Below are 23637 nucleotides of genomic sequence, written 5' to 3' on the forward strand. Positions count from 1 at the left end.
TTTATCTAGGGCATGCCATGCCTGAATTTTTTTACAGATGCGCAGGTTTGTCTGTACTCCGAGTAAATTTTGAGGTGAAAATACGGCCATTTTAGCCATAGGGTCCACATGAACCTTAAGAGTAATTGTTTAGTTTCTCTATTTTTTAATTAGAATCCACCCTCTTTATTTCAGCTCTCTCTTTGTCTCAACCGAGGCTCTATCAAACCCCCACATAAGTCGAATCTTGTACAAAATTCCTCTGATTGAATGCTTATTAATCAGATATGTATTAGAGACAATGATAATGACAGCTATGACCAATGTCAGAATGCACATTACTTGACAAACAAACATAATTTGACACCATGTAAAATTCGTATCAATTATCAGGTTTTAAGTGAGCTTAATAGCGAAAACAAATCGAGTATTTTCATGTAAGGGATTTTTTTTTATTGAGGCCCCATATGGTTTGGTATATATCGTAGGCATATTACTGAGAGGTCTTGGTCTAAATCTATATAATATATATATAAAAAAAACATCATTTGAAATACGTTTCCGTAATCTTAATGCAGTTATATAAATATTTCTGATATGGAAAATGTCAGTTTATAGAAAAATAATTTGTTCATTTCTATGTATTTCTTGAGATTGTTTGATTATTGGGTATTCACCTAATCCATTCTTTTTGCTGCTAGGTAGCATTTATACAACAACAAACATTTGTGTACTCTGTCGGCAATTCGATTTAAATATATCGTAGAAATATTTTTTTCTATATTTTGCACGTTATTTAAATAACAATTACAAATAGTAACAGTACTATCGAAAAAGTATTCTTCTAATACATAAAGTATATATCATGTGTTTCCCTTTAGGACCCCCAAAAGCTGATATTAAACACCAGGTATTAATTGATTGACCCTAGTGATGACAAGAAGAAATGGACAACTCTTGTTTGTGTATTCATTAAACATACTATAAAAACTAATTATCGGGCTAATGCACTTTTTTTTCTTTCTAAAATAACATGCAAAAAACTTGCTGATAATTTTCTCACGAACACACCGGATCTAAGCATGGAATGGAATAGCTGCCTGGTTTTAATTTATTCGATACTGTTTTCAATATTTTCAATTTCAAATAGTGCGCCTGGAAGATTTACACGCAGCTTAAGTAAGTATATGGGTTTCAAGATTATTAGAATTACGGAACCAAAATTATATTTCTGATTAGTTGAAATGTTCTATTCAAATCGAATAACATTCAATAAAAACACACATATACAAAATATATAAAACTTTCTAATTGATAATTATTAAGATATTTATATTTTCATTGTTTGGAATAAATTTAGATTAAAAAAAATCGCTGCGACTATAGTATGTCAGAGATAGCGTCTTTATCTTTTCTAAAATAGGCATCTCTTGCTATGCATGCATTAGAAAAACAGGAAATTTATATTCGATTCGGGTAAACTTATTCTATGAGGTTTAAATCAGTCGTGTTATCAAATCTTTGAAGATCGTTTTATTGGTATAAATATTGATTTTGTTAATTAGGAAATTATAACCATACAGAATATTTTTGTTATACTCATATGCACTTTAACGATACTACAATCTGTCGATACCTATATTTTGGCACTGTAAATGGTCATGTTTTGTGTGATTTCAAATTACGTCTTTACACTAAATCCATTGGATGATGGATGTGTATTGATTGATATTTTGGTCTTATATATACATTATCAGTTGTTATTGGTTTTAAACGATAGCTGTCAATAACTGCGAGTACTCTCTGTATACTTTGTGTCTTTGTTGTGAAGGATGTATAAATACCCTGCAATGTTCGTCTGTGTTTTTGTTAGATATGTTTTCTGCTTTGTTAACAAGTTAAGCCCTTTTCAAATGCATGGTTTTTATAGTTTGTTCTTATGTTATGCTGTAACACCCCTGTTCCAGTTTACATTGGAGGGATGAGCGCTTACAAACATGTGTAACAGTGTCATATTCTGTGTATGCCTGTCACAATTCCGGAGCATGCAGTTCAGTAGTTGTAGTTTGTTCATGACTGTTATATCTTTTTTTGTTTCGTTATAAATTAGGCCCTTCGTTTTTTTTAATTGAATTATTCTGTATTTTTCATGTCGAGGCCTTATATAGCCGGTAAATATGGCAAGCCGTTCTCGTCAAAACTATGTTTAAACCATTTTTCGAAAAATTTACACACTGAGAATTACAACAAAGCACACTGAGATTTAAAAACTTCAAAACGCACACTGAGAATTGAAAATTACACACTGAGAATTGAAAATTACACACTGAGAATTACAAATTACACACTGAGATTTCATAAAGACGCTCTGAGATTACAGAAATGAAAAACGCACACTGAGAATTGAAAATTACACACTGAGATTTTAAAAAGACACACTGAGATGATATAAATTGAAAAACACACACTGAGAATTGTTAATTACACACTGAGATTTCAAAAATACACACTGAGATTAATATGCAAATTACTAATGAATATTCATGAGATGAATAATTCAACAGATTAATATCTTGATCTCAAGAACTCTTGTCATTATAATGAAATGCGATTCCTTCAACCAACATTCGTAATAAACTTCAAGACTTAACATCGCTCATATTCATAAGTTTATTGCCTATAATTCAGATCATTACTACCAGTGTATCGGGATGATTTTTTTTACTTAAAACCGTGGGTCCCTTTTCAAAAGTCTTCCAACTGTTTCCCTGGTTTCCCTGGTTTCGCTAGTTAATCTTGTATATTTTTGTTACGTTTATATGCTATAATAGACACTTGGGTAAAAATTTCACTGCATTCTTTTGTAGATTGTTCCAATGTTTTCTTATAATTTTAATAAAGTTTTTCACCATTTGGTTATATTTTGTAATAAGTGTAAGTGGGTATTTTTCTTGTTCTTGTATTTCTAAAGTTTTTTTTATTAATAATTTGGAACCAAATCGAAGGACTAACGAGTTCTGTTCCCTTGTTGTTTTAAGCTTGTAATAGATTCAGATTAAGTATGCTAATTAGATATGTGCGCATAAAAAGTGCGCACAAATCTCAGTGTGTAATTTTAAATTCTCAGTGTGTAATTTTAAATTCTCAGTGTGTAATTTCAAATTCTCAGTGTGTGTTTTCAGTTAATTTATTCTCAGTGTGTCTTTTTGAAATCTCAGTGTGTAATATTCAATTCTCAGTGTGTAATTTTCAATTCTCAGTGTGCGTTTTTCATTTCTGTAATCTCAGTGCGTCTTTATGAAATCTCAGTGTGTAATTTGTAATTCTAAGTGTGTAATTTTCAATTCTCAGTGTGTAATTTTCAATTCTCAGTGTGCGTTTTGAAGTTTTTAAATCTCAGTGTGCTTTGTTGTAATTCTCAGTGTGTAAATTTTTCGAAAAATGGTTTAAACATAGTTTTGACGAGAACGGCTTGCCATAGGTAAAGGTTTTTCCAATTGTTGAAGGTCGTACGGTTGTCAATTATGAGTCGTTGCTAATTCATATTCCTTTCAATGATCTTTGGTGGATAGTTGCATCATTGGCAATCATACCACATCTCCTTATTTTAATATCAAAAGCCAAAATGAGTGTCAGTTATAGAGTGTGAAAAATGTTCCCATAAGTTAGACCATTGGGTGGACGTGTTTACTAGAAAGTAATAACAGATATTACGAAAGACTACGAAATCATATTTATGCTGTCGGATGTAAAATATCACTCCCTACATGATACCTGTTGACATAACAATTAAATAATCTATTGAAACAGAACTAAAAAGGCGTTAAATTGAAGGAACTATTGTTTGTAACCATACCCATATCTCAAGTATCAACACGGTCAAAAACAACAGTATTTCATTGTATCGTTTCTTGTTAGTTTTTTCGCTGAACATATTTTTCGTGTCAAAATGACATGTCCTTCCTTGACAACTACTTTCGCTGTAAACAAATGTTAATACAATTATATTTTTTATATAAGCGCTGCCTAAAGGCATTCCTAGTATGCAAGAATTTTAAGCCTGAAAAAAATACATTTTATAAAATCTCATTCTATCTATTTTAGGACAGTCAATGTATTCTATACGAGGTGGGATTGTTGATGTCTCCTTATTTTAAAACTCTTTGATTATTTGAGTGTGACTGGAAACTCCACTACTTAACCATGTTAACCTGTCTTTAATGAAAACGCTACTTAACCATGTTAACCTGTCTTTAATGAAAATTCCACTACTTAACCATGTTAACCTGTCTTTAATGGAAACTCCACTACTTAACCATGTTAACCTGTCTTTTATTTAAGAATTTCAGATTATTGCACGACATTTTTAAAATCTGGTTTATTATCAACGCTAAGTCATTATATATCAGCCCGAGCATACATGGCGAGAACCAATAATACAACTGACATTTCTTGAGCTTTTTATAAATAAACTTCACCTTAATTCAGTACAACTGAAAGATTGATTCCGTATGACCGCGATACTCAGCTACAAATATAAGACATCAACTAGTATTTAGAAAACTTGTCATTACCAATTAAGGTCCATTAATTTCCATGTACAACATGCCATGTCATATCATTAAGGGGAGCGATACCTACAATCTATTTAAAGTGATAAATTAAAAATGTATGTCAAATAGATCACATACAGGACAATATCATAAATTGTTCTATGTTGCCAACTAGATTTATGTTTGTTATTTTTGTCAATGGGTTGCTCAGTGTTCATGACCTAAATACATAATCGTCTCTTTTAGTTCACTATTGGAAATCATTGATACTTTATTTGCATCGCCCTGAACCTGTATGAAATATTTTTCACTGGATGTAAAGCAACCGACAATCAATTAAATATGCACACATGCATATGTCTGCATATGAAACTTCCTATGTCTACATATGAAAAGTGAAAAATCGCATTCGATGTTGTTTGGAAATTGTCTTCCTTAAACAAATAGTGTTTTCATTCATTAAAATTATCTCCTTTGCACAATTGTGTTTTCTTTCCCCATGAAAATTATGTCCTTTAAATAAATGTGTTTTTCTTTCTTTTTTTTTTCTTCTTTTTCTACGTCTTCGTATCTTATCATTCGTACATAATTGATAATCGCCCTTTTTTATTGCAGAATGCCGTTCACTTTTGGATCTGATCGTCGTGGTCGATGGTTCGGATAGTATCACAGCTAAAGATTTTATTATTCTGAAAAAGTCATTAGCGGATTACCAAGAAGCATTGCATTTAGCAGATGATCAAGCCAAGTTTGGCCTCGTATTGTACAGTAGTGATGTATCTGCAACCATTTCATTATCATCTAATAAAGAGCAGTTGAGAAAGGATATCCTTGCTTTACGTCATCCTAGAGATGGAACAAGAACCGATCTGGGTAATTTAGCTCTTCTTTTATAAATTCAAAATAATATCGCTAATATAATATCTTTTTTGTGCTATAAATTTTTGGCAATTCAATGAACATTTGTCCTTTGTATCGTGAACAAAGAAACAAATAGTAAAATGTAAATCATATAAACACTTTTTCCTTATCTTGATAACCGTGTGGAAAAATCACAATCTCCATATTTTCAACAACATTACAAGTTGAAACATAAATTTCATAAATTGTTTTTATTGCGTTTCTTTAATAATTGGACCGTAAATCTTTCGTTGACAGGAATAAAAGCTATGAGAGAGATGTTTCAGAAGCAAGGCCGTAAAGACGTTCCTAAGGTGGGAATTGTTATCACCGATGGCATATCGAAAGACCCAGAGAAAACTGCACAACAATCTCTTATTACAAAGACTTCCGGTGTGACAATATTTGCTGTAGGAGTATCCCAATTAATCGATAAAATCGAATTAATCTCAATAGCATCGGGTGCCGACAAGGTTTTATCTATAAGTACTTTCGACCAGTTAAAATCTGTAGTTTCAACACTTGTGAAAGAGGTATGTCCTACAACCACCACATCAACCACAACGACCACAACAACTACGACAACAACGACGACGACTCCAGCGCCGACTACAACAACATCTACAACAACTTCTACGACTACTCCAACAACAACAACAACAATGATGACAACAACAGCAGACTGGGGTAAGTATTCATTACTAGTCAGTAGTATCTTTAAATTGAGAATGGAAATCGGGAATATGTCTTACTTTACCTTATGGTATCATATTCATCCGATAATTACAAAAACATCAGATTAGGAAATAGGTGTCAAGCAGCAGTTTCCCACATCACTGAATCTTATAAATCCGCTGATGACTGTATACGAGTTAAAAAAAAGAAAGAGTATAAATCAGTAGAAAAATTACTGTGAGAAGACTTTAAAAAGACAGTTTGAATGATATTGATAATTGTAGTTAATTTTAACTTCATCCTTTGCTACTTGATGAATAGTTGTCTCATTGTGTATCATACAACATATCTCTATTTTTAAATTCATGATATTTGCATTACAGATCCATGTGACGGATGTAAAATGAGGAACGGAGCAGGATTTAATGGACATCCTAACGACTGTGGCAAATTCGTCCAGTGTTATTTTGGAAATGCCGGAATAAAAGCAGCTGTGATACAGGAATGCCCATGGGGAAATTTCTGGAGTCAGGAATCATTAACTTGTCAACCGGCTGGTATGGTCAAGTGTCCGAACGGTAGGCAGCAGCTTTTAATGAAATTGTTGTACCGCATAATACGCATGCGCTTTCTGAACACAAAAAGAATACATCCATCATTTAATGTAAAATTTTATTCAAGAAATCCATATAGATATGATATGAATGACTCGGATTCTGATGACTACGGATCCGATGATTAATATTTCAGACTAGTGAACGAGAATAAACACTGGTTATTAGAGGGCATAGTATAGTGTGAACTTCATTCTACAAATGACAATCCGTGTTATGTTTCTATTTTGTTTGTTTTGCGGTATTATGTTATTTGGGGTTTAACGAATGTTTTAAATGTGTATTTTGTTTGTTTTCATTTATTAGGTTTTGCTTTTTTTTTATGTATTTGTATGGTGTTTCTTTCTAGTTCGTTCTCCTTTTTTTATTTTATGTGGGGGAATTTATTTTTTCTCGTTTTAATTTCTTGTTCAATATTTTTATTATTTTGACAGATATGTATTCGATTGTTTGTATTTTTTTTTATTTCATACAATATCTACCTCAGTTATTTTAAAGTTTCAAACATAATTATTATACTATATTATGTGTATCAAAGTTATAATTTGAAATGTTCAATCAGTTTTCTCTTTACGATGATGAAATAGAAACATTTTTGTACAATAGTGACTTTACTTCAATAAAATATAATACAGTTTACGCATTTCTTCTTTTGGATCGGAGATAAAGCAAGAATTAAAAAGACGGAATTTGCTACAATTTCCAATGTACGTCTAAATTGAACATTTCAAATACACTTTAGTGTTGAATCAATATTCCATATAGTGCGCACGAAATGCTCTCGACGGCCATTAAATAAAAGTTCACTTTGTCTTTCGTAACAAAAACGAAATTCATTTCAAAGTAAACTTTGTCGAATCAATATGGAATATCGAATCAGAACACCCATTTTTACGCATAAAATGGAATTTATGGATTCTTATAGTATAAGTCAAAATTATTAAGTAAAAATATCTTAGTAAAGGAAAACTGTCTTTTTAATTCTTGCAGACAGATGTCTCATCGATCAAACACTGTACACATACGAGGCAAGTTCTGGTAACTGTCGCTCCTTTTGGGCATGCGAAGGGAACCAGTCATACCCTATGTGCTGTCCTGTTAATTATAGATACAAAAAGGGCATTGGGTGCGTTCCTGATGAAAGTTGCAAGGAACCTTGTCCACCCAGACAAGCCTCTTTTTTGGCTTCCGATAAAGTCGTAAAAGAACGTATTCCAGATGCTGACACGATCAATAATAAGCTTGAGAAGATGCCAGTGGTTAAAGCTGTAAAAAAACGTAAGTCAGACATCCTATATATCATATTAAAGTAGGAGAAAAAACATTAGGTATACCGAATTTTGAAGTTAAAAGATGAAAGACTAAACCAATATTGTAATGGATTTGATCGTCAACTTTGCAATTATTTATTTACTCTGTGGAATACAATGGTATTTTTTTTTTATATTGATACATATATCTAATTGAAACATATTCATAAAAACTGTCAATTATTTTATGCTTTAGTTTGCGACAAAAAACCAGTGAAGGATGACCCAGATTTCTTCGAACAATATGTAGAATTTAATGGTTGGGTGAAGATGCCGTGCGCACCTGGTACTCATTTCAATGCCGAAGATTGTCATTGTACTGTAATGGCGGTCTTTAATACGACTACAGGTAATGGTACTGTTGATTACTGTTTAAATCTTTATACATCAATTTGTCAAATCGTAGAAGTATACCATTACTTTCATGGCTAAATTAATTTGAAAATATTTACAAATATAGATAACAAGGAAAGACCAAATGCTGATCTTCAAAACTCTTTTGAACATGAGTACAGACAATTCCCTAATAACTGGGCTGAAACTAGATAAATGAACCAGCTAAAATTCTAGATAGACTCTTTAAACGTAGGTATAGTTCCTGCACAACAAGTACCAAACAATGAGTATTAATATGAATCCATGATTATGAAATATATTTAATCATTTGTTTAATTAATACAGCTTTTTATACACTGTGTACACCTAAAGTACTTTTCCTTTTTTTACTACCACCAGGAATGTTCAAACCTTAAACTTGGGCAACCACGAGTATTTAAGTACACGTTCGGAGAAAACAAAAAGGGGCCTTTACAGAATAGCCAAATCCATTTAAAGAAGGGAGTTGACACCTTGCGTTTTTTTCAAATTTCTTAATAAAATAAATGTTTTTTTTTAGAAATGTATGTTTTAACCAAGTCAGTGTACATAAGCACTGACTACTGAGATGATAGTAACACCGGGGACTTTGAATACTTAAGGGGTCAGTTGAAGCACGTTTCTGGGTGTGGGATTTTCTCGCTGCATTGAAGACCCATTGAACGCCTTCGGCTGTTTTCTGTTCTTTGGTCGGATTGTCTCTTTGACACATTCCCCATTTCCATTCTCAATTTTATTTAAATATTTGTAAATTTGTTTTAGGAGGATGTAAATCAAAAGTTAAACTAGATTTTGGAAAATCATTTGAAGAGGCACGAAATCCTATTTATGTTGTGAACCAGAATGTCAACGTCACGAATGGTATTGCTAAGTTTGATGGTAAAAGCTTACTCCGTGTACCACAGCTATCCAATGTTGATCTAGGTGGCACTGTTGTTCTACGTCTGCGCATTAAAGACACTCGCAGGAAGAAGCTGGATAAAAGATCAACACGTCCACAAGCTATCGTTAGTAATGGCGATTGTGGAAACAATGCTTCACTGTTAGTGGCAAAAGAAGAAGACGCCATTATATTTGGTGCGCAGGCAGATGGTGGACATTTTACTAGTTTTGAAATTCCTACACCAGTAAGTTCTATCAGTTTAATGGACAAAATAAACAAAGCCGCTTAAATAAATCGAAACTACTAGTATAAAAAGAAATCCGAAATAATAATGATTCTAAATCGAAATTTAACTCGAACGATAACGCAAGGGTAACTCAAAATTTAACTTAGAATGAAATTCAAAACAGTGTAGCTGTGGCCATTGATTGACAGATTAAAATCATCCATTGACTGGGACAATTTACGTGAACGTTTGTTTGTAACGACCACTGTTCACGACGTACCTACGATAGATATTTAAACTGTGGGGTCACCAAAGGTTTCTTAACGCCTTTAATTATAAAATAATTCGAAAATAACCTTTGTGTTTTGATTTATATAATTGATATAAATCAAAATATCGTGTTATTTCTGATTAATTTTCGAATTACTTTATTTAGGTGTTGAGAACCTTTGGTGACCCCATAGTTTAAGTGTCTTTAAAAAGTACATAGTGAGCATTGGTCGTTACATACAAACGTTCACCTAAATTGTCCCAGTCAATGGATGATTTTAATGTGTCAATCAATGGCCACAGCTACACTGTTTTGAATTTCAATCTAAATTTTAAATTAAGCTTTGACTCTAACTTCAATCATCACTCAATCTTTAACCCGAAATTCCTTTATCTCGAACAATAATTCGAAATCTTACCAACGTTAGCTTGAATTTTTTCTTGAATGTCTAGTTATACTTGCGATCCTATATCAAGTCGTAGCTATACCCAAAAGTTTCTTTACTATAGTGTATTTGTGCAAATTGTCTAATCTTTTTTTAATAGGGTGATGACTGGAAGAACATTGTTTATAAATACTCCGATGGAAAATTAGAAGGAGAAGTAAATAACGTCAAATATTCTAAGTTCCTTGATGGTTCAGGTAAAGTGACCTAAAGTAGGCAGGTGTATAATGTACTGTCCGAAAGGAAATGTGTGCAATGTATTGTCACAGATATTCAATAATTCAACCAATTGTTGTAAGGTTAAGAGATTATTTAAACTTGCCATTATGGACACTTGCGTGGAAAATAAATTACAAGAAAATAAAGAACTCGATCATCCCTTTTTTTCGCAAAGATAAGTATTAATTGGACCACATTGTAAATATCTAGATGTCCAGATATGAAGCAGTCTACTTTTTTTTTTATATTTACTGTTATTTCAATCAAGAAGGTTACCTATTTTTCATCATATATCATTTTTACTACAGGTCCAATAGAAAGACGAGCGTGCGCTCTGCAGATTGGTCACGGACAAGAAATGGATGACTTTGAAGGCGAAATGGATGACGTACGTACTCTAATAATTTCATTGTTTTCTTTAAAGTCGATACTTTCAAACCAAGTAAATAGATGCAAGTATACGGATTAATAAGCAAGTCAGACATCTAAAAAGAACATGAACATTTGAAAGTCCTGGTACAGTTCACAATATAGTACCATCAACTAAGCAATGATCAAACATCAGATTGTAATCAGTATTATATTTCATTGGTATAATATTTCATTGACGAGCGAGCACAGTAACCATAAACAAACATCACGAAGACAGCCACTTGCATATGTAGTTGACTTAAAGTTGAGGATAGAAACGGGGGATGTGTCAATGAGACAACAACCAAAAGAGCGGAAAAGGTCCATCAATGGTTTTTTAACACAGTGAGAAAATCCAGCAAGATTTAGCTGGCCCCTGAACAAATATGTTATAGTTCAGACAGGAAATGAACGTCAATATAAAAAAAGAAGATGTGGTATGATTGCCAATGAGACAACTCTTCACAAGAGACCAAAATGACACAGAAATTAACAACTATAGGTCATCGTACGGCCTTCAACAATGATCAAAGCCCATACCACATAGTCAGCTATAAAAGGTCCCGAAATGAAAATGTAAAACAATTCAAACGAGAAAACTAACTGCCTTATTTATTTGAAAAAATGAACGAAAAACAAATATGTAACACATAAACCAACGACAACCACTGAATTACAGGCTTCTGACTTAATTGGGACAGGCACATATATACATAATGTGGCGGGGTTAAACATGTTTGCGGGATTCCAACCCTCCCCTAACCTAGGACAGTGGTATAACAGTACAACATAAGAACGAACTATAAAAATCAGTTGAAAAAGGCTTAACTCATTAGATGGACAAACATATATATGTGGACGCGGCCGGGTACTTGTACATCCTAACAACAAAAAGACACTAGGAACAGATCTGAGAGTACTCGCAGTTAACTTACAGCTATAGTTCAAATCCACTAACAACTAATACAAAATCATTCATCTAAGACTAAATTGTCAAACTTATATTCATATGATTTGTATGGTACAACTAATCTTTTGTTATACCCATACCAATATAAACTAGATAATTTGTGATTTGAAGAACAATAGATAACTTAAAATAAAAGAACACAGAAACCGCTTTCGTGCTTTCGGCACTTAAATACAAAATACCAAACGAGTTCTAAAAGACACTTGAAATCTTTCTTTGATTCGATCATACAATCATACCACAGAAATAAAAGCTGCAAATGCTACAGCGCCAATAACGATTTATCGAATTAAGAGTATACAATAATTCCACAGCGACCAAACCCCAAAAAATAACATTATTTCAGGATATTATTTTCAATGATCATATGTGAAATTATTTCCAATTATAATATATATATTTTTAACAATTTAGCTTTAATTCAAAAACACTACAATTATTTCATAGTATTTGTAAAAAAAAATAATTTTAAACTATTCAATAGTTTGACTACCCAGATAGAATTTCACGGCAAAGGAAAATATATCCCAGTGAAATATTTTCCTCCGGATAAAAAAATATCAACAACTACCGTGACATTTTTTCCACCGGATCAAATTTCACTCGGATATAACTTTGCTTTACATTTACACCAAAAAAAATATATATTCAAACATAAAATATCAAAGGACTGCCATCATGGCCATAACAACTAAACTCTTCAAATAAAACTTAAACAACAGCATATTAAAAGCACAAATCTTTTCGATTAATTTAATACATCTTTTTGTGTGTGTCATTGTTATTTATAGATTGAGATGTTTACGTGTATGCCTGATGACGAACGTTGACGGTAGATGGCGCTGTTTTGACGAAATCCATGCTATGTTCTGTGCTTTTTATTTTAAAAAAACTCTTCCTATCTTTCTTGTCTTTTTAATGCGCCTGGATATCGGTCGCATAAGTTAATAAGTAGTTGCAAAAGATTTTATAAATAGATGTAATACCAATGGGCAATCAATTTACGAATGTAATGAGTCTATGTTTTGAGATCGTCTGTTTTAATATGCTTCTAACTTGATAGACAATGCGATATCAGCCGATTCTATGTTTTGAGATCGTCTGTTTTAATATGCTTCTAACTTGATAGACAATGCGATATCAGCCGATTGAGTAAAAACTTAAATCACAGTTATACGAAATTATTCATACATCTTTATTTTATCTACACCATTTTTTATCATTTAGTAATCGAATCAGTTATAGATGAGCTTTACACTCAAATATATGTTCTGGTAATGTCAAGATATTATGACAGCTAAGTTACATTCACAGAATACATACTTGTTTTTGTATTTTTTGTTCTATGTTATTTAATAAGCCTCCAACCTGTATGACAAGTACAATTACATAGAGTATCTAATTACCGAATTGTACATCTGCATTTGAATTTTAGGACAAAAAGATTTAAAATTTACAGCCGATTGCATTGTGTGTGTAGGGAAAGGTAAAATCCGTGGTTAGCTTGCTTGGTAGCTGAACCATGAAATCATTATAAGGTAACGGCAAACTACCCTGAAAGAGTAGCCTAGTACAATATATCTGTTTGTAAGACTAGACTACTTCGAAAGGCGGGTAGTAAACCTTACCTAATAATGACTGCACGATTCAGCTAACAAGCAAGCTAAGCAAGGATTCTACCTTTCCCTACACACTCAATGCAATCAGCTAAAATTCCCTTCACATTTCAAGAAAAAAAAACATTATCTTCATTATATCCTCATGTTGAGCAGATGGTTAGTTGTACAGGAGTAGTTTCTGTTGACGACTGTAATGTTTTTTTATGACAAAAGATAAATGCTTTGAAAAAAAACCATTTATACAGAAATCTATATGTTTTTTTTTGTATCGCAAAACAAATGTTACTTAATTGTCTGTACACCTCTTTTTCACTGGAAAAAAATACCACACTTTAGTTTAAAGAATGTAAATTGTTGTTATTACCACAAAGAGAAATCTAGAGGTAGGTGTATGAAGAGAATTAAATAAAAACAATAAAATAGACCAAAAGACGAAGAAGATACGGATTGATCTGCCAAGCAACCTATGTCTGCAGTCTTGTATAGCCAACATAACAAAATGTCAAAAACACGAAATCAAATTGCCACAAAAATGTTGTTCCTTGTTTCATGAAAGTGTGTACGGATGAACATAAATAAATCCATGTCACAATAACAATCAACCAATTAAGGATGACGATCGTAAACATTGTGAACGGAGAAAGTAAGTCGTTTTTTTTCCCTCCATTTTAACCTTGAAAAAATAGTAATTTTTTGAGGTATGGGCATTGCTCATTGTTGAAGGCCGTACGGTGACCTATAGTTGTTAGTTTTTGTGTTATTTTTGTCTCTTGTGGAGAGTTGTGTCATTGAAAATCATACCACATCTTCTTGTTTATAGGCTTACTTTTCAGGAAATCGTCACAATGATAAAAAAGCTAAAGCATATCTTACACAGACTTTCAGAGCAGATGGATTTATCTATGGTAGTCATACACTCATATATCAGGCGCGGATCCAGAAGGGGGGGGGGGGGGTTCCGGGGGTTGGAACCCCTCCCTTTTTTTGGACGATCAATGCATTTGAAAGGGACATGTAATTGGAACCCCCCCTTTGTCCTGGGTTAGGAACCCCCCCTTTTTAAAATGGCTGGATCCACCCCTGTATATTTACTTTATTCTATGGTAGTCATACACTCATTTATTTACTTTATTCTATGCATGTAGTCGATATCTCAAAGTAAATAAACACAAAATAATTCAGTCTATTTAATTCTATAAGTTCACTATTAAATTACCCGATATATTTATGGCTTTCTTTGTGATTTGTACAAAATGATATTGAATCTACCTCCATATCTCTACAATATATGTACAAAAGTCTGCTGGACGGATTCACATAGTTTTTTCAATTAGACATAACAATTTAATTGAGTGCACCTTATTCATGTAATTTCGAAACATAAAAGAAGAAAACCATGGTTTCCGTGGCGGTTTCCATAAAATTAGTTCGTAAAGAGTAGTACACTTAATAATAATCTATAATTATAGTTTGTGAAACTAAAGTTATGTTACGAATAGATGGAGCGAACATCGTGTGACCGTGGGCTTACTTTTTTCTAACGTTCTCATGTTTTTCGTTATCGTATGTGTTCGTATTTAATAGAATTAGTACACAATGTTCGCCTACTCATTAACAGTTATAACTGATCTTGTTCCTGCACTTTCTTAAAAACTGCAAACTATGGTTAAATCCATTTAGTACAGTTACCGTGTGACACTTTTGCACTAAAAGTCGCAAGATACAATTTCTTTTTTCTGTACAACTTCGCCGTTTGGAGAACTTTGTCCTGGTCGTATCGATGCCACCCAGACGACACCGGATGCGGCTTGGTCGGCTGACTGTAAGACTGTATCCTTGCAGACCCCATCCCGAAACTCCACACTGCCATCGGTATCAGTCAATCCCGGACAACAAGCATTGATAAGTATATTCTTTCTTGGGTCGCCTTTTAAATCACGTGATAAAATTTTTGTCATTGCAACTATTAAGGTTTTTGTCATTTTCTTAGGGGATTCTGGCCACCCACCATTAGCATGCGTTCCTGTCTTCGAAGCTTTTATATAAAAGTCCATTACTAGCCACAAATCTGACAGCGACATTGTTGAAACGTCCAATTTATTCTGCGCATGTTCACCTAGTGCACTTTTCTTTCCGATGTAACTGTTCGTGAGATTAACAATTCTGCCATGCGGCCTTATTAAGGGAAGAAATATTTTACACATGTTTAACGTTCCCATGAAATCAACTTCGTAGCAAAGCTGTGCCTGTCTGAAAACTGGGACTTTGTCCTTTCCAAAACTGACGCCTGCGTTGTTAATAAGTATGTCTATTCCGCCATATCGTTCGATAATGAACTCCTCAAACATGCGAATACTGTCTGGCTGTGAGACGTCAAGTTCATGGAATATAGGATTAAGACCTTCCTGTTTTAGTCTTTCTATAGCCTTTTTACCATTGTCTGACATTCGGCTTGTTAAATACACATCACCGCTAAATTGTTTACATAGCTGCCGAACGATGGCGAGACCAATACCCCTGTTCGCTCCCGTAACTACTGCAACTTTTCTCATCCTACAAAATATACGTATTTATCAAATAAGATGTGTTAAAATTACTGTCAAGATAAAGAAAATAACTTGGTAACCGCTCGTTACAAATAGACCATATATGGAAAGTGTATCATTGGATATTGGTAACTTGTTATCCAAAGACTAACCCCTTATAATTATCATCCTGTATTAAGAAGTGGCAGTACTATGCCACCTTTGTCCTTTTAATTGTACAGTTCATGAAGATACATATAATTATTTTCATGAACTGTATAATTAAAATTATGTATATTGGGATGGGGTGGAGCGGAGATAGCATTCAGTGCTACCCTTGTCCGTCTGTAAATTGGTTTCCGTTCTCTTTGTTTTTTTTTCTGTATTACCTTAAGTTTGCCTTAACCAAACTGTTCGTATATGCTGAAATTAAATCCTTTATCTGTGACTTGTGACTTTGTTTGTCTCTCCCTTAAAATTAGAAACGAAATAAAAGGGAAAATTTTGGAGATGATTTGACCCAGTAAAAATTCGTTCAAAATCTGTGTTTTTCTGATATCGAACCTTCGGACTTCTTCAGTTTTTTCAAAGATTTTTTAAATGTATGCTTTTTACTTTTATGACAGTTGAATTAGAATTTAATAGCCGATGTCTTTTGAATACTTTTTTAAATTTCATTTTATTGTTAGTTTCTAAAGCGTGTAAAAAAAATCTGTAATGAGATTATGTTAATCCATCAAATTTTTTGTCGTAGAGTCACAATCTTTTCATTATGTACATGTTATAAATTTTCATCAGTTCTTGTTCAGAACATGTTTTAAAGAGGTGAGCATGTAACTCTTATCAATTGTTTGTTGTTGTTGTATAATTCCAGTGACATAAATCCGTTTTCCAATCATCGTCTATTGTTACTCTTAAAACTTTCTCTCAGTTTTATTGTTAATAATCTTAATACTTAAAACGTTATCTGCATGACCAGGCGCGGATCCAGAGGGGGGGTTCCGGAGGTTGGAACCCCCCTTTTTTTGGACGATCAATGCATTTGAATGGGGACATGTAATTGGAACCCCCCTTTGTCCTGGGTTAGGAACCCCCCTTTTTTAAAATGGCTGGATCCGCCCCTGATGACTCTATAATTTGTTGACGGAAGCTTAATCACAAGTCCGACCCAGCTTTTCGAACTGACACCATCCGTTATCTGAACGTGAAAATAAAATTCCATAGTGAAATAGCTCTACCAGTCTTTGGGTTTATCCGCCTGTGTGTTTGCGATCTATGGGCAGATTAACTGATCCAAAATCTAATATAACGAAAGAGAATCCTATATTTCTATTTCCAAATCCAACTTATTCGGCGGTCCTGCTTATTTCCTCAAATCTACACCAATGAAACAGAACAGATTCCAATATGACTGGAGATGAAGCGTGGGACACTTAGTTCGTAATAATTTTATAATAGATATATAAGAAGATATGGTATGAGTGCCAATGAGTGCCAATATCTTCAAATCTGTTTTATCTTTTTAGTTAATTTAACAAACGCTAGAATGTATAATGCTTATATTTCTTATAGACGTATTTTTAGGCGTGTTCTTGAATTTAATGCTTCTCAGTATGAAGTTTTAACTTAGATTTCTGACAATTTGTTGCAAGCTTTAGGTCTGCTTTCCAATGGTATATTTTGCATGCTCAAATAAACTTTACAACAACAACGGAGATGTATAAAGAGTGAACTTGGTGTGTAGATGCATAAATATACAAAATTACAGTTATTACATATAAATTTGTATAGTTCAGTCAAGCATTCTTCTCAAGAAGATATTTAAATTGAAAAATATCGAGTGTACCTATTATGTTGATCCCGGAATTGAATTTGGTGAACATTTGTGGCATATTTTGCATAGTATAATGAATACAAATCCGACTAGTGTACTTGAAAATTGCTTATTATAGAGGTCGCGGTGCTCACATCCCAGGCTATAAATTGGTAATTTAACTGGATACAATACAATACTAAACCGAGAGCTCTGTATGAACTGCAACGTATTATCTAGAAAGTTATGGAATATTTTATCATAAGATAAGATAAGATAAGAAAATTTATTTTAAATCGTGTTACATGAAATCAGTACTACAAACTTAAAATAAATTTTCTTATCTTATCTTATGATAAAATATACATAGCCATACAATCCATTGTATATAGCACAAAACTACATTATATCCCTTTCTCGTATTATAAACAATTTACTATGATTGTTCTTCGTAAATAGATAACAATTTTTTTTCTAAGTATGATATTTGTGTTATGAATCAATAAATAATGTTATCGTCAATGACCATGTTATTTACATGATTGATTTATTAATTACCTTCATGCATTAATCATGTTAATTGACAATATATATTTATGCTTACCTGTCGTCCGTCTCAGGTGTAACCGGAAGTGATTGTAACGACAGGTAACCAGTCAAACATAACAAATCGATTCAACTCTGATTGATAAAGATCAATACGAGATCTTTTTTAAAGACTACAAACACAAGGGACACAATTTGAAAAAAAGATTTCTTTTCAAATTTAAATGGACAATGTAAATAATGTAAAATTGTATATGTACGACATGATTTTCATTTCAAATCCAAATAAATCGATACTTTATTTATCAAAGATCTTTAAATCCTACATGTCTCTCAAAATTTTCTTTAGTATCACACGTATAAATCATACAATATATGTATGTTGTTGGAAAATATAATTTATTTGTATGAGCTTTAGAAACGGGGCGAAAAGCGAGGCTCTGCCGAGCTTTTCTGTTGTTCCGTAGAGAGTACAAATACATACTTATATATTATCCGACAATGAATAAATATTGTGTTTATCCTGAAATTACTCCCAACACTTGAAACTTAAGTTATAAAAATCAAAATCAGTGTCTCTAATTTCTCAAAGAAATCGACAGTTGAAACGCGGACCGCGAAGAGGACCCCAAAATGAACTGGTTAGGAAACAGAGATATTCATATTACCGCTTGCTCAACGTGGAAAAGGGGTAACAGGAGAATTTATTTGTACAAGTACAAATAAGGCAAACATTATTTGTACATACCTGTCATTTGTACAATAGCAGGATACATTTGTGTTTATCCATCTGATACTGCCTATAATTTATTAAATTATTCCCTATCAAGAGTTTTTATTATGTTTTATAATGCGATCCAAAAATTGGAAAATTTCCTACGAGACTGAGTCTATAATCCATGTTCTTGAAAATAGCTTACAAGAGATGAACCGGATATTTCTTATTAATAAATGATACAAAAGATACTACATGGACTATTTCAATGTAAAAAGACGTCATAGTTGAAGTTCAATTCCTTGAAAATCCTCTAAATATTGTATCTTTTCTCAATTTGTATATTTTTTTCTTTTTTGTTTTAATTATGTATCTCATTCTGTCTAGTATTTTCCATGAATTAGAAGAAAAAAGTTTGATGTCAGTTTCAATATTAGCGAAATTGACCCTATATCGTGTTTGTTTTGGTTTTACGCTGGAAACGATTTTTGTGAATTGATTCTTTGAACACTTTGGTATAAATACTTTTGTCAGAATAATTAAAGGCCCCGAATTGAAAATGCGAAACATCTCAAACATCTCAAACTAACGCCATAACCAAGGATTTAAAACCTTGTCCTAACTTATAACATACGAATTTACGAAAAACACATATGACATACATGGACTTACAACAACCACTGTATGTAAGGTTATTGACCTACTGGACAATCACATTCATAATATGCACGGCAGGGTTAAGCATTTTTGTGAGCGCCCATTCCAGCCCTTACCTGGGATACGGGTGTTACAGTACACATATGAACAAACAATATATATGCAGTTTTGGAGGTCAAACTGTGTTGTGCAAGAATCTATAAAATATTTCGGGATGCTATGAATAACAAAGAAGCTAAATTCATTCAAGTATGGACTTCGCAATATACCAACTAATTACATAACAATAAATTATGTAATAATTATGTCATAATGAAATTATCACAATTTGAAAGATTAATCATTCTTCTTTCTTTTGGTACCTCATTTATAAAATTAAAAGAAGGATGAGTGGAATTACATCAGTTTTAAGATGTCTGATTGGAGATGAAAAATCTTTGTATTGTGCTACCTTAAAGGATCAGTTAGTAAACATGGATCGTATCTAAATGTACTAGCTTTATAAATAACCGCGCCATAAAAAATTAGGATGTGAATGATATCCCGTTTTTAATAAGAATCATAGGCACATCCAAACATTTCGACCATATATTTGTATCTATGAAAGAATTTGGTAAGTAAGTAAGTAAAACTTCATTTTGATTCGGCATATTGACAAACATATTACAACATAAGCTCTAATGAGCATTTCATCGTAACGGTTTTAATCAATTTTTATGTTACGTTGTTTATAATAAACCTCATTTAAACAATTATATTATATTTATACTTCGATTTAATTCATTTCTATCTGATTTACGTGTTCTGATCCTTTCAGCGATTCTATAATTCTTAGATATTTGTTCGATAGATATAATCTATTCCTTTTATTTTACTAGTATCTCATTTGCACTTCAGTTATTGTTCCTATTATGTCATTGCACTTTGGTTTTTGTTCCTTTTATGTCACTTGTACAGTGTTTTGTTCGTGTTATGTCATTTGCACTTCGGTTAATGTTCCTTTTATGCCATTTGCACTTCGGTTATTGTTCGTATGATGTCATTTGTACTTCGTTCATTGTTCCTTCATTTGTACAGGGGTTTATTAGTCTTTTATGTGAGCCCTTTTATGTCATTTGTATGTACTGGTTTATTAGTCTTTTTATGTGAGCCCTTTTATGTCATCTGCACGAGCACGGCGGACTTATGTTCCGTCTACATGATTCGATTCCTTGTATATACACGGTGGTCCTTCCTGTTGATTATATCGTAGTCTTCTCTTGCTCTGTTGTACAGTGATTTCATGTCTCTTGAATCTGATTCCTTTCTATCTATTTTGTACAGTGATTTCATGTCTCTTGTATCTGATTTTTTTCTATCTCTTTTGTACAGTGATTTCAGTAATTTTCTGTTCCTTGTATCTGGTTTATTTCTAACTCTTTTAGACAGTGATTTCCTGTCTCTAGTATCTGGTTCCTTTCTCACTCTTTTGTACAGTCATCTCCTGTGCCTTGTATCTGGTTCCTTTCTCACTCTTTTGTACAGTCATCTCCTGTGCCTTGTATCTGGTTCCTTTCTCACTCTTTTGTACAGTCATCTCCTGTTCCTTGTATCTGGTTCATTTCTAAGTCTTTTAGACAGTGATTTCCTGTCTCTAGTATCTGGTTCCTTTCTCACTCTTTTGTACAGTCATCTCCTGTGCCTTGTATCTGGTTCATTTCTAACTCTTTTAGACAGTGATTTACTGTCTCTAATATCTGGTTCCTTTCTCACTCTTTTGTACAGTCATCTCCTGTGCCTTGTATCTGGTTCCTTTCTCACTCTTTTGTACAGTCATCTCCTGTGCCTTGTATCTGGTTCCTTTCTCACTCTTTTGTACAGTCATCTCCTGTGCCTTGTATCTGGTTCCTTTCTCACTCTTTTGTACAGTCATCTCCTGTGCCTTGTATCTGGTTCCTTTCTCACTCTTTTGTACAGTCATCTCCTGTGCCTTGTATCTGGTTCCTTTCTCACTCTTTTGTACAGTCATCTCCTGTTCCTTGTATCTGGTTCATTTCTAAGTCTTTTAGACAGTGATTTCCTGTCTCTAGTATCTGGTTCCTTTCTCACTCTTTTGTACAGTCATCTCCTGTTCCTTGTATCTGGTTCATTTCTAACTCTTTTAGACAGTGATTTACTGTCTCTAATATCTGGTTCCTTTCTCACTCTTTTGTACAGTCATCTCCTGTGCCTTGTATCTGGTTCCTTTCTTTCTTTTTTGTACAATTATCTCCTGTGTCTTGTACCGGGTTATTATCTAACTCTTTTGTACAGTCTCTTATTCCTGGGGTCGGATTAATTCCAATCGAATATGTGTAGTTGTTTCCCATTCTGTTTGTCCAACTCCTTTCTACATCGTACACATGTTTGTTACCTATTATGTCTATTTGGTTCATTTCTATTTCTTCTTCTGTACTATTTGTCGTGTCCTTTATCTGTTTCGATTCTCTCTCACATGCACAATAGCTACACATTTTCCTGAAGAGCAGAATAATTTCATTCCTCATTTTAGACGACATTAAGAAATAGATGACGAAGTTTGACATACATCCTACTATAGTAATTAAGTTAATAACCTCCATGGGAAACTTAAAGATGATATATCTGTACTGGTCACTACCTCGTACCATATCTGTAAAATATACCAGTAACCATGACATCGCATTCTCATACCTTCGTATCAGCCACAAAGAACTCATTTCATTACCTCTGGTCATCTTGGTGCTAAAATGACCAGTGATATATTCATAACACCACCACAAGTACAAAATTACTTTTGGAACTTCTGTCAGAAGAAATACCACAAGAATCATAATCACCATTATTACTGATCTCCTTTCCTGCCTTCTCTGCTCCGTAATCCGACCCCGGAACTTGTTAGTTAGTAATTTGTATAATATATATACTGTAGACATCAGCATGACAAGACAACAACACGTGACTAAAATGGTCTGAAGCATCATGTAATATATAGACGAATACTGCAGTACGCCGTCTCCTATTGGGTGAAAAGAACACTGGTTGTTTAGGCTATTGCCTTGCTGAAACCAAGCGCTGAAATGACGCGGAATACTGATTGAAATGGACAAAAGGAAGAATCCTACACAACAGATGGCGGCCTTCCTGTTTGTTAGTTGATATTTTGTCCAAATTGGGAATAGAATGGCTACGACCTTCTGTATGCCAAGACATGTTGTGATCAAGAATGATACTGTGTGGAATGTAAACGATAAAACTGAGAGATGAAAAGCCATCGAACAATACGGGTAAGGTAAATAACACTTGTTATATAGAAATACATCCTTCTTTGTCTCACAAATGTATTGTGACTGAAACAATGGTTCAAATCCATAGTGGGACAACGCAGTAAGAAAATCCGCGGCTGCTAAACCTTGCATAAGAATTGTAGCTGGCGAAAGCAAAGTTTTACGACAAAGTATAGCAAATACGATAACGTTCATTGTCATTGCTATATAAGAAATAACATAACCAGCTTTGTAAACGTCCAGTAAAAACTTATCTGTGTCCACACTAAAATTGTCATAATAACTCATCATAATATATCAGGTAACGTGGCTTCAAACCTGATATTATTATAAAATACAGTTTTTTGCAGATATAACTGCAACTTATTTTCCCGTAATAGGCGAAATAAACGTTTATGGCACACCTATATCAATAAGATGTAGGTGTGTTACTCCTTGTTATAATATGGCACAGTTCTTATTCACCAATAAGATATCAATAAGTTTCCATTATTCTAATTCGGTATAGGTTATTTTAAACAAATAAATTCTCAAAAGGTGGTCAGTATTCCGGACTGATATGGTCACCAACTCATACATATGTGAAATATGGTTCTAAACTGTGATTAGTAGTAGTACCATAAGGCTACGTAAATCATTATTGATGT

The 23637-nt window shown here is 33.2% G+C and overlaps 1 protein-coding gene and 1 pseudogene across 1 annotated transcript; one reads left to right on the forward strand and one right to left on the reverse strand.

Moving 5' to 3' along the window:
• The first annotated feature begins 933 nt into the window (after positions 1-933).
• On the forward strand, positions 934-12823 carry LOC139529698 (protein PIF-like). The gene is made up of 10 exons (XM_071325551.1): positions 934-1158; positions 5148-5405; positions 5691-6119; positions 6491-6685; positions 7712-7999; positions 8228-8380; positions 9169-9533; positions 10332-10428; positions 10759-10838; positions 12623-12823. Exons 1-10 carry the CDS (start codon positions 1062-1064, stop codon positions 12659-12661), a joined length of 2001 nt encoding a protein of 666 aa, XP_071181652.1. The 5' UTR covers positions 934-1061; the 3' UTR covers positions 12662-12823.
• Positions 12824-14623: 1800 nt separating this feature from the next.
• LOC139529699 (carbonyl reductase [NADPH] 1 pseudogene) lies at positions 14624-18506 on the reverse strand (annotated as a pseudogene).
• Positions 18507-23637: the final 5131 nt, after the last annotated feature.

This window comes from Mytilus edulis, chromosome 7 (assembly GCF_963676685.1).
Source record: "Mytilus edulis chromosome 7, xbMytEdul2.2, whole genome shotgun sequence".
Taxonomy (NCBI): Eukaryota; Metazoa; Mollusca; class Bivalvia; order Mytilida; family Mytilidae; genus Mytilus; species Mytilus edulis.

Bases quoted from the DNA above. Each gene is read 5' to 3' on its own strand.
- LOC139529698 (XM_071325551.1), top strand. From the start codon at position 1,062: ATGGAATGGAATAGCTGCCTGGTTTTAATTTATTCGATACTGTTTTCA. The intron at 6,686-7,711 runs GTAGGCAGCAGC...TAATTCTTGCAG, and splicing joins TATGGTCAAGTGTCCGAACG to ACAGATGTCTCATCGATCAA. The intron at 10,429-10,758 runs GTAAAGTGACCT...TTTTTACTACAG, and splicing joins TAAGTTCCTTGATGGTTCAG to GTCCAATAGAAAGACGAGCG.